Source organism: Trachypithecus francoisi, unplaced genomic scaffold (assembly GCF_009764315.1).
Source record: "Trachypithecus francoisi isolate TF-2019V2 unplaced genomic scaffold, Tfra_2.0 Lachesis_group3, whole genome shotgun sequence".
Classification (NCBI taxonomy): Eukaryota; Metazoa; Chordata; class Mammalia; order Primates; family Cercopithecidae; genus Trachypithecus; species Trachypithecus francoisi.
The window spans coordinates 146,872,769-146,891,521 of record NW_022681468.1 but is presented as its reverse complement, the minus strand read 5'-3'; the positions used below and the strand labels follow the sequence as shown (position 1 = coordinate 146,891,521).

Here is an 18,753-nt window from a genome sequence, read left to right as displayed (position 1 = left end):
CTCACCAGGATTCCTGCCAAATTCTGAATTTGAAGTGGTGTCATCTTTATAGTTACCATCTAACAAAGGATTTGCTGAATATATGGTAGATAGCCCATGAAAGTCTTCTAGAAAATGTCATAAAGAAACTGAACTTTGCATGTGTTCACTGAATTTTTCAACTTTATGTTTTTTAGAGCCTTCAGGGTTTATAAATCTGACCTCATTTTCTCTTCATGTCTTGAGCAAAATAAACATCTGCTACTATTCTGTGTTGTTGTTGACACTATATACAGTGCTGGGTAAGTAAATTAGTGCAGATTGTGGGGAATTTTGCCAAAGAATATATTAACAATTTTGACAACAGAATTAGACTTTTGAGGGTATAACAAATGGCTCTCATGGATTCTTCATAAATCATTTTCTGGGACACGGTTTTGGAAAATAAAGCTCGTGCCTAACATGTTTAAAGGACATTTAGTTAACACCAAGTTAACTTAAGGGTGCTGAGAAGACTGCTACAGAATTAGTATTTGTGTAGAAACCTAATAGAAGCTGAAATAGCACCTCCTTAGAGAAACCTTTGTCTGTCTCAGTTTTAGTCTATATCTCATCACACGTTTTATTTCCATCATTACCTTTATCAGAATTTATACTTATCTTCTGTGTTTATTATCTATTTCCTCATTAAAATATTCACTGGTAGGTGGGTACGGTGGCTCATGCCTGTAGTTCCAGGGGGCTGAGGCGAGAGGACTGCTTGAGCCCAGGAGGTCAAATCCAGCCTGGGCAACACAGCAAGATGCCATCTCAAAAAAAAAAAAAGTATATATATCTATCCATTGGTATTTTGCCTATTTTGCTTAGTGTGTAGTTCATTAAATATTTACTAATGTGTGGCTCTCAAAAATTCAGGTCAAAAAAGAGAGAAGCTGAGATGAGCAATAGTTCAGGCATATCTGCACTCTTCTGTTGTATTATTATACCCAGTACTATCATGTGGCATATGACAACATTTCAGTCAACAAGGGACCCCATATACAGTGGCAGTCCCATAAGACTATAGTGGATTTGGAGGTATATAGTAGACTACATCATGTAGGTTTGTGTATGACATGTAAGGACAAAATTGCCTAAGGACACATCTCTCAGAATGCATCCTCATGGTTAAGCAATGCATGACTGTACTTACAAAGTCACTTAGCCACAGTTATTAAAAGCAGAAATCCCCGTAAATCTCTTTTAGACTTTTGTGCTCATGTTTCTTAGTGAATAAAAGTCAATTAGGAGTACATTAGCCTGTTTGTTGCCTAGTCTTAGTCTTTTACACCTTTATCCTCCCTTTAAACTCTGCTTATTAGTAACTCCCACCAGAGAACAAATGAAAATATAACACTTAATGATTCTGTGTAAGCTATGGCAGATCACCTTTGGAGGTAAGTTCTCTTGTTACAAGATAGGTTGAAGCTGTTTTTGATGCTTGTCTTACAAAATGAGGTAAAGCAAGTAATCTGGTTCCTGGGCTGTAAAACAAAACAAAACAAAATACATTAATAGGGAAGAATTGTTCCATTCAAGAAGTTGAAACCTGAAGATAAAGCACCTTTTTAGATTCATATGTCTTTAATGCAGTTATATAAGAATATCTGAGAAAATTGCCTCTGACTTTTTTTTTTTTTTTTTTTTTTTTTTGAGGCGGAGTCTCGCTTTGTCGCCCGGACTGGAGTGCAGTGGCGGATCTCAGCTCACTGCAAGCTCGCCTCCCGGGTTTACGCATTCTCCTGCCTCAGCCTCCCAAGTAGCTGGGACTACAGGCGCCTGCCACCTCGCCCGGCTAGTTTTTTTGTATTTTTAGTAGAGACGGGTTTCACCGTGTTAGCCAGGATGGTCTCGATCTTCTGACCTCGTGATCCGCCCGTCTCGCCTCCCAAAGTGCTGGGATTACAGGCTTGAGCCACCGCCCGGCCTCCTCTGACTTTTTAAAGCTGAACCCTATTCTTGCCAGCAAATGATGGTATTTGCATTTTTTTTTTTTTTTTTTTTTGAGATATAGTCTCACTTTGTTGCCCAGGCTGGAGTGCAGTGGTACAATCTTGGCTCACTGCAGCCTCTGCCTCCCGGGTTCAAGCCATTCTCCTACCTCAGCCTCCCGAGTAGCTGGCATTACAGGCGTGTTCCACCACACTTGGCTAATTTTTGTATTTTTAGTAGAGACAGGATTTCACCATGTTGGCCAGGCTGGTCTTGAACTCCTGATCTCAGGTGATCGACCCGCCTTGGCCTCCCAAAGTGCTGGGATTACAGGCATGAGCCACCCTGCCTGGCCTCGTATTTGCATTTTGAGAAGGCAAGTCTAACTGTCCCTTATCACTCTTGACAAACACTTGACACTCTTACATAAACCAGCACACTTACAAGACAAAATGACAATATTAATAATAATAATAATACCTAGAAACTCACACACTGAGAAGGGGGCAGTAACTAATAATAGAGAGGAGAGAAAAGTCAGCATGGCATTCTAGATGAGAAAACTGAAGCAAGTTCAACTTTCTACATGGTAACCGTGATTATGTAGTTGATATACAAAGTAATGACTGTGGGCCTTCAAGAAGAGGTTAAAATACATTCATTATATTAATGAGTGCATCTTAGAAAGATTTCTTTCAAAAGGTAGTTGAAGTTTTTTTGCTTTAAGGAGTAATTCTCAATCATCTGGAAATTTAACTTCTGTGGAATACCTCTTTACCTCTTAAAGGAAATGTTAATGCATTATATTGAGGTTATTATTGCAACGGAATTTTCAAAAATGTGAGTGTGCTTTTTTTTGTTTCTAGACTCTATAAGACACATATCTGTTCCAGGTATAGTGTCTACTAAGACAATTTCATAATCCAAAAAATATGGAGTAAAGGAGCAAATAGTTGGTTAGCGAGGATATCGAATACAACATAGAGATTAACAAAGAGGAAAGGCTATGAAATAAAATACTTATAGATGGCTAGTCTCATATATTTGCATTATTCCTATAAATGCATCTCATGATATATGTAATCAGAGTTATAGTTATTTAATCTCCTCCTTTTTTGTCCATTGCCTCTTTTAGGTCCATGGTTTTTTGGTGAAATCATTGATGGCAAATTGGGTTGCTGCTTTTCCTTTGGGATATTTGTTAATGGACATTTCCTACAAGGCAGCATAACATTTATAATTGGAATTCTCCAGGTAAGAAGTCAGAAAGGCAATTTAAGAACATCTTGGCCTTGTCGGACTAATTGCATAACAGTTATGAATTAAATCCAAAATCCAAAATTAAGTACCATAGATCATCTTTCCTACTTTACTTGCAGGGGAGTCTTTAATAAAAGCTTCATTTGCTTTTAAAGTGCTTCCTAAACTCCTTCTACCACTCTCACGTAAACATGTAAATACATTTTTTATTCCCCGAGACAGCATTGCGCTGTTGCCCAGGCTGGAGCACTGTGGTGCAATCTCAGCTCACTGCAGCCTCCGCCTCTTGGGTTCCAGTGCTTTTCTTGCCTCAGCCTCCTGTGTAGCTGGGATTACAGGCATGTGCTACCATGCCCGGCTAATTTTTGCATTTTTGGTAGAGATGGGGTTTCACCATGTTGGCCAGGCTGGCCTCTAACTCCTGACCTCAGGTGATCCGCCCGTGTCGGCCTCCCAAAGTGCTGGGATTACAGGCGGGAGCCACTGTGCCCAGCCTCATTTCAGTTTTCTATTATGTAGATGGAGGCTGTCTCCAAGGAACTCTCTCATACCAAATGAATCCTGAGCCTTACCAAACGGCAGGGTTTTTTCCTTTGTAAATGTTTACATTCATATTCTAATAAATAGTACACTAATAATGGACTTTATGTATCATCCAGACCCGTGACTCCCAAATCTATATCTCTGATCTTGACCTCTTCTCTGCACTTCAAGTGCCTCTATATCCAATGGCCACAGATGTCTAACAGGCATCTCAACTTCATATGATACCTCTCTAATAGGAACATTATTTCTACCCCAAACCGGTTCCTGCTTTTCTAGTTTTAATAAATGACTCCACCATTCATCTGATTTCTCCAAGATGTATCCTCAATTATTCCCTTTCCTTTGTACCCTGTGTCTGTTTCACCAGCAAGCTCTACCTTATTTGATCTGCTTCCAGTGCATATCTTGAATCCATCCACTTCTCTCTATTTCTGTTACCCTAATCTAAATTGTAATTATTTCTTGCCTGGGTCTTCTCCCTGATATTCTTGCCTGCTTGCTCTCAGTTTAATACTGAGCATCCAGTGTGCTCTTTTAAAAACTTTACAATCAGCTCACTTACTTTTCAGCTTGAAATGCTTTGAAGCAGAGCAGTGATCTGGGTCCTGCCGACTGCCCCAATTTCCACCTGGCTTATGCTCTGCATGCACTTCCTTAAAGAGGCCAAGACCTCTCCCATCTCTGGGCTTTTCATTTGTTCCTTCTGCCTGGAATGCACTTCCCTCCGCTGATTTATTCCTGTCCTGGCCTCTGAGAGCCTTTCTCCCCATTACCTTCTTATGACCCAGTTCTTTCCTTCATTGAACTAATCACAATCTGTAATTATATTTTTTGTTTTTTTTTTGTCATTGTCTTTTCCCTGTTAGAACGTTAGCTCTATGACAGACCTTTTCTAACTTGTTTGCCATTGTGTCCCTAACTTGGAGCCTAGCTCATGCCTGCCACATAACGGGTGCTCAATAAATATTTGTTAAATGAATGAATCATACAGCTGCTCAACTTGGATTATAATTTAGATCTTCTAGTTTATATTCCAGTACTTAATCACGCTACCTCAAACAAAAATGGAGATAAAAAAATACTGACAGCCAAGCCCTCCCCTCACTCCACCAAAAAAGAGGGGTTGTTGTATGTGTGTGTATACATTTACTCAGTTCAATTCCAGCTTAACATCACTGGGTATTAACTATGTATATGATACTGTACTACAAGTTGGGACTTCAACATAAATTAAATGATACCCGCCTCTAAGATGAATAAAAGGACGTGGGCAAATACACAACTAGCCACAAGTCAGCTGTTGTGTTATAAGCAACTGTGCTTGAAGTAAATTAGCTAACCCCAAGACAGAAAGCAGCATATTCTTAGGATCCACTAATGATGCATTATTAAGACCAAACTCTTCCAAGGACTTGGGAGTAAGCTATGGCTCTGTTCTTTTCCAGCTGGCGTTTTTTAACATCCCCTTGATGGCTTACATGTGTTGGAGCTTGCTGCAGCGGTGCTTTGGTCACAGCTTCAGGTCTCATCTCCATCAAAGAAAATACTTGAAAATTATGCCTGTTCACCTACTTATGCTACTGCTGTACATCTGGCAGGTTTATTCCTGCTACTTTCTTTATGCGACATACGGCACCCTAGCTTTTTTATTCTCTCCTTTGCGGACCTGGTTGACACTGCTGACACCTGTTCTCATTCGTTGTGTGTGGACACTGAACTCCGCCAAGCTTGGAATCTTCATGGTGCAGTTAAAAAGCCACCTGAGCTCCTGAAGGCCATGTCTCACCACTAGCAGCTGGGCAGAAGCCCAGCCTCTGTGTCTGTAGCCCAGGCCTCTACACCAGTAGCAGGTGGAGGGCCAGTATTGGTGCGTGAGCTTTAGGGAGCTGCTGCTCGTTTGGACTCCTGGATGTTGGAGGCATTACCCACTACTGATACCTGCAGAATGGACTGCAGAAAATTCTCAAAAATAATGCCTTTATTCCTTCCCTCCTCAAGGAGGCAAAGAGTTGATTTATCTTTGTGAAGAGAAAACCCTTATCTAGGACACCCACAGGGTAGGGGTTGGGTGTGTGTACGGGAGTGTCTGAGGCCCAGTGTGTTTTTTAGGGGTTACCCCATGTAAAGCACCTACCGCTGTGCTCGGAAGTGTGTTCAACTAATCAAATAAATGAATGAATGATGAATAAGAAAGACCATGAGGCTGAGCCTTGCTCGTGTGGCCTCGCTTAAGGGGCGAGAGAAGGCGTGGGCTGTCCTGGCCTCTGGGATGGTTGGTGCTGGACCTCTGGGGACAGGGCGGGGGTGGAGGAGGCGGGGCCAGGCCTGGTCTCTCATAATGGAATGGGTGGTGCTGGACCTCTGGGGGCGGGGCCGGGCCTCTGGGGTGGGGCTGGACGGCTTGTTGCCGGAAACGAGCCATTGACGCTGTGGCCCGGAAGTGGAGCGGCTGTCGCAGTGCGGCTCCGGCAGTGGCGGCGGAGTCCTGTGTTTGCGGCCTTCGGCAAGCGACTGAGATGGCGAGCGCAACTGCACCTGCAGCCGCAGCCCCCAACCTGGCTCCACCTTTGCAGCAGCTCCGGCACTTGGCGGAGGAGCTGCGGTTGCTCCTGCCTCGAGTGCGGGGTGAGCTGACGCGAGTTGGAACGCGCGACGGCAGGGGCGGGCTCGGGGAGAGGCCGGGCTGGGGCGGCGGCGGGGAGCCGGGCTCGGGCGAGGGAGGTAGCTCCGCTTACCTCAGCTTTTCCATTCGCCACCATTCGGCCCCCACACGCCACACCCACAAGTCGGCGAAGCCCAGGAGACCACCGAGGAGTTTAATCGAGAGATGTTCTGGAGAAGACTCAGTGAGTGCGCCTCCTTTCCGGGCTCCCCTTGCCTCGGTTCCTCCAGCGTCCCGACCCCCTTCCCTCTCGCTCTCCCCCAGGGAGGGGACTGCCCTCCCCCGCTGCATCCTTTCTGTGAGATTCCCACCTCAGCACCTGAGAGGGTGAACTAGAATTCTAACATCGACATTCGGGAGGTGTTTTTGAGAAGTCTTGGTCGGTAAGGGAACGCGTATCTTCCAAGTCCGTGCAGCACTAATGTATTGGCACCTGCCTTCTCTTCGGCCACCCCCCAGATGAGGCAGCTGTGACAGTGTCAAGGGAAGCCACGACTCTGACCACAGTCTTCTCTCAGCTTCCACTGCCGTCTCCACAGGTGGGCTTCACTTTCCTGGAATCCTTGGGCTGCCGAGTTACACCTTAGGAATCCTCTAATTTTCTTTCCACCTTTTACACGCATGCCAGGAGATTTATTTTCTTCATCTGTCCAATGAGGTTACCGTTTTTTACTTCACACGATTGTTGTGAAGACCGAATTGCCAAGTGCAGTTCCTGGCGCGGTGTAGGCAGGTCTTATAAATATTGGTTCAATCTGAAGTTCACCCTGATTGTTGCTTTTCTGATAATTTTTTAAGCACTTTTTATTTGCTGGGTGTTTTCACATACTTGTTGGCCATCTGACAGATGAGCAAGCAGGCTCAGAAGCTCAGGTTAAGATTTTTAAAAAAAGCAGGGGAGCTAGACTTTAAATCAAGGTCTATCTGATGTCTAAGGTACACCTATTCTGTTATACTACATAATATCCTTTTTATATTATTTTTTATATTTAATCAGTAACACGCAGATAGTATAAAAGTCAGAAGATATCAAAGTTAAGTGTGTTAAGTTTATCGTTCCATCCACTTTCTCATTTTTGTCTCCCCCAGTTCCTTTTGCATTATTCCACATATATTCTGTGCATATATACATTCATAAACATTTATCTTGTATGTGTCAGCTTCTTTTTACACAAATGATAAGATACCATAAACACTGTTCTAGATCTTCCTTTAAATAAATTAACAATAGAGCTTAGAAATCAACTCTTAGCAGTTACTATAAAGTTGTTCCGTTCTTTGTAATGACTGCATGGTATTCAATAGACTAGATATAAACATAATTTAACCATACTCTATGTGGACATTTAAGCTGTTTCCAACTTAGAATTACTGCAAACAATGTCGTGGTGAATTACCTAATTCTGTGTATGTATGTATATCAGTAGAAAAAATTCCCGGAAGTGGAATTGCTAGAACAAAGAATTTATGCGTTTTAAATATTCCTTTATTATTAAACTAATGAAAGTAAACATGTTGGCTGTGACCATGTATGCTCTATGCTTAGTTTTTCTAGAGCTATGTATCCTTAATATGGGAGTAAGATTCTTTTAAAATGGCATATTCATTGCCTTATTTGGTTTTCATAGTTAATAGTTTTAATTTCTCAGTCTACATATACAGGTGTTTGGAAAGAATATAGGTATCTTCTGCTGCATGTACCTACAGTGATAAACTTTCTCCTCCTCACATACCTTTGAGTTTTTTTGTTTGTTTGTTTGAGACAGAGTCTCACTCTGTCACTCAGGCTGAAGTGCGGTGGCAGTCTCGGCTCACTGCATCCTCTGCCTACCGGGTTCAAGCAGTTCTCCTGCCTCAGCCTCTCGAGTAGCTGGAATTACAGGCACCTGCCACCATGCCCGGCTAATTTTTGTATTTTTAGTTGAGACGGGGTTTCACCATGTTGGGCAGGCTAGTCTCGAACTCCTGACCTCAAGTGATCCGCCTACCTTGACCTCCCAAAGTGTAGGGATTACAGGCATGAGCCACCGTGCCTGGCCTACCTTTGAGATTTGTGACGAGGAAACAAGAGATGAATTGTATGAAAGCACTTTAAAAGATTCGTGGAAAATAGACTATTTCAAAAAGAGTAGTTAATATTATCTTATTTTTCTTATCTGCTAACCCCTTTCTTTCAAATACACTTAGGACTTGCTGCTAAAACTCACTGCAAGTAAGATACCACAAGGAGGCAGCGTAGAACTGATTTTCTATACATGCTCAGGACAGTAGTTTCACTCATAGATGAAAAATTAGAATTTGGATTTATTTGAAATACATACAAATATTCAAGTATATAAATATATTCAAATAAATACGTATATGTATATATGTGTGTATATGTACACATACAAACACATGAGTCATCATTTCCTTCTTGAGATCTCACCACTTTAGTCCTACTAAAAGATGGGTAGTTTTTTTGTTTTTTTTAAATTCCAGTCTGTATGGAATGATACTTTAATAAAATTATGTACTTGGATGTTGAATAAATGTCAAATTGCCATAAAAGTTTCTAAACACTCTCAGTCACTGTCCTTATCTCATCCCTGACTGGTCACAAACAGTTTGTAGACTGGCTCCAACCTGGACCACATTTATATAGTATTGACTTAGAATTTAAGTCAATTGAGGACAAGGAAGATGAGAAAGCCAGTGACCACCTAGAAGGAAAATAGTTAACATGGAGCATTGTTGAGTCCATGCTAGTTAACTTTAGTTACATATTGTGATTCTGTTAAGAGAGAGATACCTGGTTAGTGATCTAATAACCATGGTCTGTCAGTCGGTCTGTCTGTCTATCTCTCTCTCTCCCTCTCTTTTCTGTAAAGGGCCAGTTAGTAAATATTTTAGATTTTGTAGCCAACTACCCAACTCTGCCCTTGTAGAGCAGACACAACTACAGACATTTAAACCAATGAGTGTGACTGTGTCCCAATATACTTTATTTACAAAAACAGGCAGTGGGGCCTGAGTTGGCCTGAGGACCACAGTTTGCCAACTCCTGGTCTAAGATATCATGAATATCTTGGGATATAGTGTATCAGGAATAAGTTTTTTCCTGCTGTTTCTTAATGGTTTATTGAGTTGTCAGCCCAGTGTCTACTATATAGCTAAATCCTCTCTGGTATGTAGTGAGTATAGCAGAAGGCTACCTTCATACCAGGGCTTCAGAAAATGTTTGATAATGCTGTAGAAATATCTGCCTTAGGCTGGGTGCAGTGGCTTACACCTGTAATCTCAGCACTTTGAGGGGCCGAGGGAGGTGGATTGCCTGAGGTCAGGAGTTCAAGACCAGTGTGGCCAACATGGCAAAACCCCATCTCTACTAAAAATACAAAAAATTAACCGGGGGTGGTGGTGGGTGCCTGTAATCCCAGCTACTTGGGAGACTGAGGCAGGAGAATTGCTTGAACCTGGGAGGTGGAGGTTGCAGTGAGTTGAGACTGTGCCATTGCACTCCAGCCTGGGTGACAGAGCGAGACTCTGTCTCAAAAGAAGGAAAAAGAAAAGAAATATCTGCTGTATTCCACAGTAGAAGGGTTGACCACTTTGATCTAATCTGTTTCCTTTTCCATAGGAAACCCAGAAGTTCTGTGAACAAGTCCATGCTGCCATCAAGGCATTTATTGCAGTGTACTATTTGCTTCCAAAGGATCAGGGTAAGCCACATAAGTGTTGCATTTCTCGTGTAGATCTTTGCTAATATTGTGGATTATGTCCTGTGACTTTTACCTTTACCTGACTTGAACATATAACTTTCTCCCATAAAATACAGTCAAGGATAATTTTGTAATGTAAGTAACTTAAATAATCAAGCCATTATTCTAAGATACAGATGCTTTGTTCCTATGACTTCCCATCTCCCCTACCTTGCCTGACTTGTAAGGCTTTTAATTCTCACAGGCTTCTCCCTCTTCAACCCGTTTTAACACCACAGATGCTGGCTGGCTCTCAGCCCCATATGCAGGCTCAGGCCATCCTTACTTTCCTCCACCCATATTATATCTCACCCTATTTCTGAACATCTTCATAGGTTAAATGGCCTCCAGCCCTGCCTGTAGAATCATGCATTGATTGTAATCATGCCAAAATTATAACTGAATACATGTCATGGATCTTCAGGGTTACTCAAGTGGCTTAAACTTCAAGTGTTTCATCTACAGTTGTTAAGAGATCACGGTCTTTAACGAATGAACACATGGTGTCACAGAAAGATTTTGTTCCAGATCTCTTTTAAAGAAAACACTAAGGAATGGCAGGAGGGGCAAGAAAATGCCATGGGGATATAAGTAAGACCTGAGTTTTGTGTTAGCATGTGGGTTAAAGCATGTGGGTGTACATTACCTTATAGTTCTGTAATGCTTAGACTCAGGAAAGCAGATGGTGCTTCTGAAAAGAACACCAGGCTGCTTATTCTTTGGGTTTGGCCACAGGGATCACCCTGCGAAAGCTGGTACGGGGCGCCACCCTGGACATCGTGGATGGCATGGCTCAGCTCATGGAAGTGCTTTCCATCACTCCAACTCAGAGGTAGTGATGCCACAGTTTAGGTTATCAGTTATTGGGGTTCCTTGCCTAAGAGGGGAAAAACTCATTTTAACAGCAAAGTTACTGACAGCTGAGAGTAATGACCAGCAGGAAGGAGCTTTTTAGGAGACAGGAACCTAGGTTATTAATTTATCCTTACTGATTTCTTTCCCCAGCCCTGAGAACAATGACCTTATTTCCTACAACAGTGTCTGGGTTGCATGCCAGCAGATGCCTCAGATGCCAAGAGGTGAGTGAAGGTGGGAAGTGGGCCGTGTCTGCTGCCCAAAGCAGAGAGACCGCTCATGTTTAGCTTCCAGCTTTGTGACATGTATTTGAATTTATATACACAGTCTGGTGAAATATATATATTTTATTATCAAAATTAATAGGTAGGTATTAGTACTTTTTGTCATTCTCTAGTTCTCATACTTCTAAATTCCACTCCCCTTTGCTGTGGCTCTGTCTTTTGTTGAACAAATATGGTTTGTTTTCCTAGTCCTACCCCAAGAGTAGTATTATGGAAACCACCAAAGCAGTTATGAGGTAGAGACAGCTAAGCCAAAACGGTGGTTGTCCAAGAGGACCATGATGGTAAACATCATGTGACCATTTTATTTCTTCTTGTGGTGAATAAAATACAAGCTTTTTAAACCCCTGTCTGGATACCAGGGGATGTAGTGAGAAGAATTTTTTATTAAACCACCACCCTTGTCAACCGTCCTTGGTACTCCCTTCAATAGGAACAATGTGGTTGTTCCTTGCAGCCTTAAGAAAATTCTTGAGGTTTTCCTCTAATTCTAGTGCTTCTGATTTTTCACTCATAGATAACAAAGCTGCAGCTCTTTGGATGCTGACCAAGAATGTGGATTTTGTGAAGGATGCACATGAAGAAATGGAGCGGGTGAGGGGACCTCCATCATTGGAAGGCAACTCCTTGACTAGTAGATGAGAATGAATTATAAAGAGAGATTTCCTGAGCATTGCCAGATAGGTCCCCTTCTCACTACTGTCCTCTGTCTTCCATCTCCCACTCCTTGTTAGTGTGTGATTTACTACCACTCCTCTCCGTTCCCTTACTGGACAAGGAGAGCGAGAAACAGGTTTTATGAAATGATTCTACTCTGCAGCCGTTAGTGAAGTGGATGGCTAAGGTATTTTTTTTTTTTTTTGAGATGGAGTCTTGCTCTGTCGCCCAGGCTGGAATGCCGTGGTGCGATCTCGGCTCACTGCAAGCTCCGCTTCCTGGGTTCATGCCATTCTCCTGCCTCAGCCTCCCGAGCAGCTGAGACTACAGGTGCCCGCCACCACGCCCGGCTAATTTTTGTATTTTTGGTAGGGACGGGGTTTCACCGTGTTAGCCAGGATGGTCTCAATCTCCTGACCTCGTGATCCGCCCGCCTTAGCCTCCCAAAGTGCTGGGATTACAGGTGTGAGCCACCGCGCCCGGCCTAGCTAAGGTTTTTGGACAACTAAGGCACGGTGGTAAAAGTGTAATACGCCTTTTTTTTTTTTTTTTTTTTTTTTTTGCATTCACATACATCATGGTATGTCTTAGGCTGTGGAAGAATGCGACCCTTACTCTGGCCTCTTGAATGATACTGACGAGAACAACTCTGACAACCACAATGATGAGGATGATGTGTTGGGGTTTCCAAGCAATCAGGACTTGTATTGGTCAGAGGATGATCAAGAGCTCATAATCCCCTGCCTTGCACTGGTGAGAGCATCCAAAGCCTGCCTGAAGAAAATTCGGATCTTAGTGGCAGAGAATGGGAAGAAGGATCAGGTGGCACAGCTGGACGACATTGTGGATATTTCTGATGAAATCAGCCCTAGGTAAGCATGATCTCCACTTGAAACATCTGAGCAGCAGCTTTCTGATCTCAATTTGTACTGGGAAAACAAGGTTTTCCAGATTTTTTATATTTTGAAATTTTTCATACCTATAGGAAAGTTAAAAAAGTACCTTCGGTGAACACTCCTACATCCTTCTATTAGATTCGTCTGTTGTTCACATTTTTTTCCTATATTGGTTTATTTCTCAGACAGATGTTTCATATTTATTCCAGAATGTTTTGAGAGTAAATTGCAGACAGCAATGACATTTCACCCCTAAATACTTCAGTATGTATCTCCTGAAATGCTCTTATTCCTCCTCCACATCCAAGATGTGGATTATCACATCCAAGAAATTTGACATTGAATATAATAATATTATCTAATATTCAGATTTCTCCAATTGTCTCTATCTAAAATGTCATATAAATTCAGGGTTCTGTCAAGGTCCCACATTGCGTTTAATTGTCATCTCTTTAATCTCTTGAAATCTAGAACAGTTCCTTTGTAATCTTTTTTTAAAAAATCAACATTTTAAAAAGAAACCAGGTCAGTTGTCTCATAAAATATCCAACAACCTGGATTCATGTGATGGTTCTCATTTTTGCAAGAATATCATATAATTGAGTGTTTTATACGTCTCACTTTATCATATTAGGGAGGCACATGGTGTTGGTTTGCCTCATTATTGGTGGTAGTAAGATGCTTACTTTAGTAAAGTTATATTTTACTCTAATTTTAGCTTTCATTGATGACCTGCCTGCCTATATTAGTTATTAAACTGATGTTTTCATATCCTCACATTTTTGACTGAATTGATCATGCACCCTACTATGAACTAAGGGAATTTTCCCCCCAACTTCCTAGTGAAATGGGGTATGCGTGTTTCAATAAAGACTGGTTGAACTCATTCTGTATTGGTTGCCCAGTTGCCCAATTTTAAAAACTGACAGGCATTTCTGCGACAGTTTCTTACTGTTGACATCCATAGTTGTGTACTAGAAACAACCTGGCTGCGTTGCTTTTTTTGTTAATGATTACTTTTGTTTTCTGCTCTTAGTGTGGATGATTTGGCTCTGAGCATATATCCACCTATGTGTCACCTGACCGTGCGAATCAATGTAAGTACTGGCTTTGAGGGAATAGCTACAGACCTCATGGGTGGAACTTCACTAATCACTAGTATTTCCTCTAAGCTATAGGGTACATATTTATTTGTCACATTTGGATGCAAGTACAACAGTAATGTCACAGTTCTTGCATGTGTTTGGGCTTGATAAATATTTGCTGAAGTTGAATTATAATAGCCATGAGCTTTGATAGTTCTCTCTCCATAAGCACCTGGGTAATCATTTAGAAAAGCCCAAAGGCCTTAGAAACTGCGGCTTTAAGGCTGGGCGTGGTGGCTCACACCTGTAATCCCAGCACTCTGGGAGGCTGAGACTGTCGGATCACCTGAGGTTAGGAGTTGAGACCAGCCTGGCCAACATGGCAAAACCTTGTCTCTACTAAGAATACAAGGCCAGGCGCGGTGGCTCACGCCTGTAATCCCAGCACGCTAGGAGGCCGAGGTGGGCGGATCACGAGGTCAGGATTTTGAGACCATCCTGGCTAACACGGTGAAACCCTGTCTCTACTAAAAATACAAAAATAAGCCAGGCGTGGTGGCGGGCGCCTGTAGTCCCAGCTGCTCGGGAGGCTGAGGCAGGAGAATGGCGTGAACCTGTGAGGCGGAGATTATAGTGAGCTGAGATCACGCCACTGCACTCCAGCCTGGGCTACAGAGCGAGACTCCATCTCAAAAAAAAAAAAAGAGAGAATACAAAAATTAGCCAGGCATCATGCGCCTATAATCCCAGCTAACTCGGGAGGCTGAGGCAAGAGAATCACTTGAACCCGGGAAGTGGAAGTTGCAGTGAGTCGAGATCGCGCTACTGCACTCCAGCCTGGGCAACAGGGCAAGACTCTGTCTCAAAAAATAAACAGAAAATGCTTCTTTGAAAAGAAAGTCTTAATTACAGAGTAATTTAGGAACTTCTCAACCTGAAGTCACAAGTTTCTAATTTCTAGACTAAGCAGCAATTAGATTGAACTCTAGCTGTTCATGAAGTAGCTGGCTGAGGTCACAAGTTTCTAATTTCTAGTTGAGGCAGAAATAAGTGTTCCAGAAACATACTCTGTTCTAATACAAACAGTGTGATTTAACCATGGCGAGTCAAGTTTCTTATAAAAATCTGATTTTATTGTATTCTTTGAAGTTCTGTGCTGTGCCCTTTGCTAGAGAGACTTCTGTTCTCTCTAATGTTATTGGAAAGAGCAGTAAAACTGCCAAATAGCTTATATTTTACAATCAAATGTATCAATTCTAGTAATAACTGATAAATTGAATAATGGAAATTAGATTCATCAGAAGTGTCTTCATGATGTACAAACACCTTGAAGTAGAATAGGATCCTTTTGGGTGTTAACTTTTTTTGGCATTAACTTTTAAAAAATTGATTTCCTAAGAAACAAATGTTTTTAGCAATATGCCTAGTCAGCTATCCCAAACATAGTATCTGCTCTAGCAATTTTAAAATGTGTACTGCATATGCATCTTATATGTATTGATATTTTTAAATGTCTCCATGTTATCCTTATATTGGTGTTCTTAAAATTCTTTATGCGTTTTTTTTTTTTTTTTTTTTAAAGGAGCCTTAGTCATTTCTGCTTTATATTTTGAGCTATCAGCATTTGGGACCAATTCAGGTTACATTTTCCTTTTTCTGTCCTTTTTTAAATTGAAAATATTTTAGATCTAAAAAATGTATTAAAATGTTATAGCAATGGTATTAACAAGATCTTGCTAAATGAAAAGAACTCGTATTCCTGCCACCCTAACCTAATCAGCATTTTTAAGTTTTGCATACTTCCTTCAGATTCTTTTTCTAAATAATTTTTTTATTACTTGGGTTTTTTAAAATATTTGAGCTCACCTTTTTATAGTAGGGCTCAGGGTGAATAACTTCTGTGTTTCTTTTCTAGTCTGCAAAACTTGTATCTGTTTTAAAGAAGGCACTTGAAATTACAAAGTAAGTACGAAGACTTCTCAGATAGCTTTTTGAGAGTAAAACGGAACTCCTGTCCAGACATTCTCAACTCCCTAGCCCCCATTTCAAGGAGTGGGAAAGGGTGGGTGTGGGATTTTCTTTCAACTTCAGTTGTGGGGCAGCTGAGATTCTGCAAAGAAGCTTCCCTTTAAAAAAATTTTAGTTTTCCCTGTGCTCCCTCCTGAGGGTAGGTTTTCCCTTGATGCCCTAATAAGTTTAACTTGTTTCTTTCCTATTCTATTCTCAGAGCAAGTCATGTGACCCCTCAGCCGGCAGATAGTTGGATCCCTTTACTTATTAATGCCATTGATCATTGCATGAATAGAATCAAGGAGCTCACTCAGAGTGAACTTGAATTATGACTTTTCAGGCTCATTTGTACTCTCTTCTCCCCCTCTCACCATCATGGTCAGGCTCTGATGTCTGCTTTTAAAATGGAGCTAGAATGCTTGCTGGATTGAAAGTGAGTGCCTGTCTATATTTAGCAAGAGACACTATTACCAAAGATTGTTGGTTAGGCCAGGTTGGCACCTATTTATAAACCATATGCATATAATATATTTTTCTGTGCTATATATGAAAAATTGCATGATTTCTGATTCTTGAGTCATTTCTCAGAGATTCCTAGGAAAGCTGCCTTATTCTCTTTTTACAGTAAAATGTGTTGTTTTCATTGTAAAGATGTTGATGGTCTCAATAAAATGCTAACTGGCCAGTGATTAAATGAGTGCCCTTCAAAAGTGTCTTTTTTTTTTTTTACCAGAAATACAGTGGATTGAGACTAGAACATTGCTTTCATTTGGGTTTGTAGGTTTAAAAATCTGATTCTGATCAGAAGTATATTTAGAACAAAAACACTTTATTTATAAAAGATTACTCCAAAATTCATCTTAGTATTTCACCATGTTATATATTATTATCAGCAAGTCCTTCTGAATATTATCCCAGATTACTCCCTGTCTCACAAATATATTGGCATTGAGCCCATTTGTTACGTTTGCCCACCTTATTGAACAGATTTATTTTCTTTATACCTACTTGTGTTGTCGTCTGTTATGTGTGTCCCCAAATGTAAATACCAAATTTTTATAAATTAAAATTTTTTAGTGTATTAGAGATTTTATGTAATTTTAAGGGCCTTTTCAGTTCATCCCTTTGCAAAACCATCACCACTTACTTGTACTTTTGCATCGGTTTAGAAGACTGCATATTGGAAAGCAGCGTAAACCTGTAATGATGTATATTCTGGTGAGCTGAATAGGGCCTTATGCATGTCCTGCAGGTCTCCGCCACCTCTCATGCCCATCGACTTCCTTCTGTAGGTGTAATTCATTACATATGCCTTTCTGCCCTCTTTAGGTATAATCAGCAACAGCAGTCATTCTTTAAGTGACTAATGTATACTTGGGGTTGAAATTCTTTAAGCCAAATGAGTTTTAATTGACTGTTTTGAAGTGCCATTTTGTACTGTTAACAAGTGTCATAAAGGGAAGGAACTAGAATCAGACTGATAGAGTGCCAAGGCAACAAAATAACATAAACAAAATAACTTTGTACAACAGGAGACTAGTTCTTTTATCCTTTCATATAGAGCCTATGTTTTATATACTTTTATATTTCTCTGCTGGACCAAATTCATGTTATTAACATCAGACTTTAATTGTGGGATACTTAATGAATATAGAACGCTAATATAAAGACCTATCTACTGAATTTTTCTTTCAGGTCCTATATTGTATAACATTGTTCAGTCATGTTTGGATCTTTAAGGATAATGATCAGGGAAAGCACTGATCAATGTAAAATTTTTTTTTTTTTTTGAGATGGAGTCTCACTCTGTCCCCCAAGCTGGGGTGCAGTGGCACAATCTCAGCTCACTGCAACCTCCATCTCCCAGGTTCTCAAGCGATTCTCTGGCTTCAGCCTCCCAAGTAGCTGGGACTACAGATGCACACCACAATGCCCAGCTAATTTTTGTGTTTTTAGTAGAGATGGGGTTTCACCATGTTGGCCAGGCTGGTCTCGAACTCCTAACCTCAGGTGATCTGCCCACGTCAGCCTCCCAAAGTGCTGGATTACAGGTGTGAGCCACCGAGCCCAGCTTCATCAATGTAATTTTGAGATTACCTAAAAATTCCATTTTGGGATAATATCCCACTTCATCAGAAATATAAGAACGATTTAAGTGTTAGATCCTTTCCCTTACCTGTAAGTTACGAATGTATTAATGAGCAGTAAAATGGTTGCGAAAAACCTGAACCTGAACAATCTGAATGTACTCTTTAAAGGTAACTGAGCACCTTTTCAAAGGCTTCTTTTTGTCATTTCAGCCCAATAGTGTCTATTGTAAGACAACTTGTCTTCATGGCTGCCTTAGCTGAGGTAACAGAAATAAACATCTTGTCTATTGATTTCTGGGAATCTGATTTTGTTCTTGGTCACTCTTCTGCTTATCCTGAATGACTACTCATTTGTCTGATAAAGTGATGTAGTTTGGATATTCAACCCTGCAAACCTCATGTTGAAATTTGATCCCCAGTGTTGGAGGTGGGGCCTAATGGGAGGTGTTTGGATCCCTCATGGATGGATTGGTTCCGTCCTTGGGGTAATGAGTGAGTTCTTGCTCTATACGTCCCTCCCCCACCCCAGAGCTGGCTGTTAAAATGAGGCTGGCACCTGGCACCTACCCCCCGCCACCCATTCTTGCCCTGTGATCTCTGCTCACGTTGGCTCGCTTCACCTTCCTGCATGAGTAGAAGCATCCTGAAGCCCTCACTGTTTCTTGTACAGCCTGCAGAGCTGTGAGCCAAATAAACCTCTTTTCTTTTAAACTACCCA

At 41.2% G+C, this 18,753-nt stretch overlaps 2 protein-coding genes across 17 annotated transcripts in view; both read left to right on the top strand.

Annotated features, from left to right (window-relative positions):
- TMEM62 (transmembrane protein 62) overlaps positions 1–12,868 on the top strand; it is a 52,714-nt gene extending 39,846 nt beyond the window's left edge. For 8 of the 16 annotated variants that reach the window (XM_033190382.1, XM_033190379.1, XM_033190383.1 and 5 more), the window contains 3 exons: positions 177–281; positions 3,086–3,204; positions 5,202–5,764. In XM_033190382.1, the coding sequence (XP_033046273.1) occupies positions 177–281; positions 3,086–3,204; positions 5,202–5,528 (551 nt within the window). In that variant the 3' untranslated portion in view covers positions 5,529–5,764. Of the gene's footprint in view, positions 1–176; positions 282–3,085; positions 3,205–5,201; positions 5,952–12,857 lie in introns of those variants that run through there. The other 8 variants (XR_004432053.1, XR_004432051.1, XR_004432052.1 and 5 more) reach the window with 4 other exon arrangements.
- CCNDBP1 (cyclin D1 binding protein 1) lies at positions 6,100–16,639 on the top strand. The gene is made up of 11 exons (XM_033190388.1): positions 6,100–6,381; positions 6,543–6,602; positions 6,878–6,957; positions 10,038–10,119; positions 10,894–10,990; positions 11,164–11,237; positions 11,815–11,891; positions 12,546–12,826; positions 13,887–13,947; positions 15,851–15,897; positions 16,163–16,639. The coding sequence occupies exons 1-11, from the start codon at positions 6,273–6,275 to the stop codon at positions 16,275–16,277; spliced, it is 1,083 nt and encodes a 360-aa protein (XP_033046279.1). The 5' UTR covers positions 6,100–6,272; the 3' UTR covers positions 16,278–16,639.
- Positions 16,640–18,753: the final 2,114 nt, after the last annotated feature.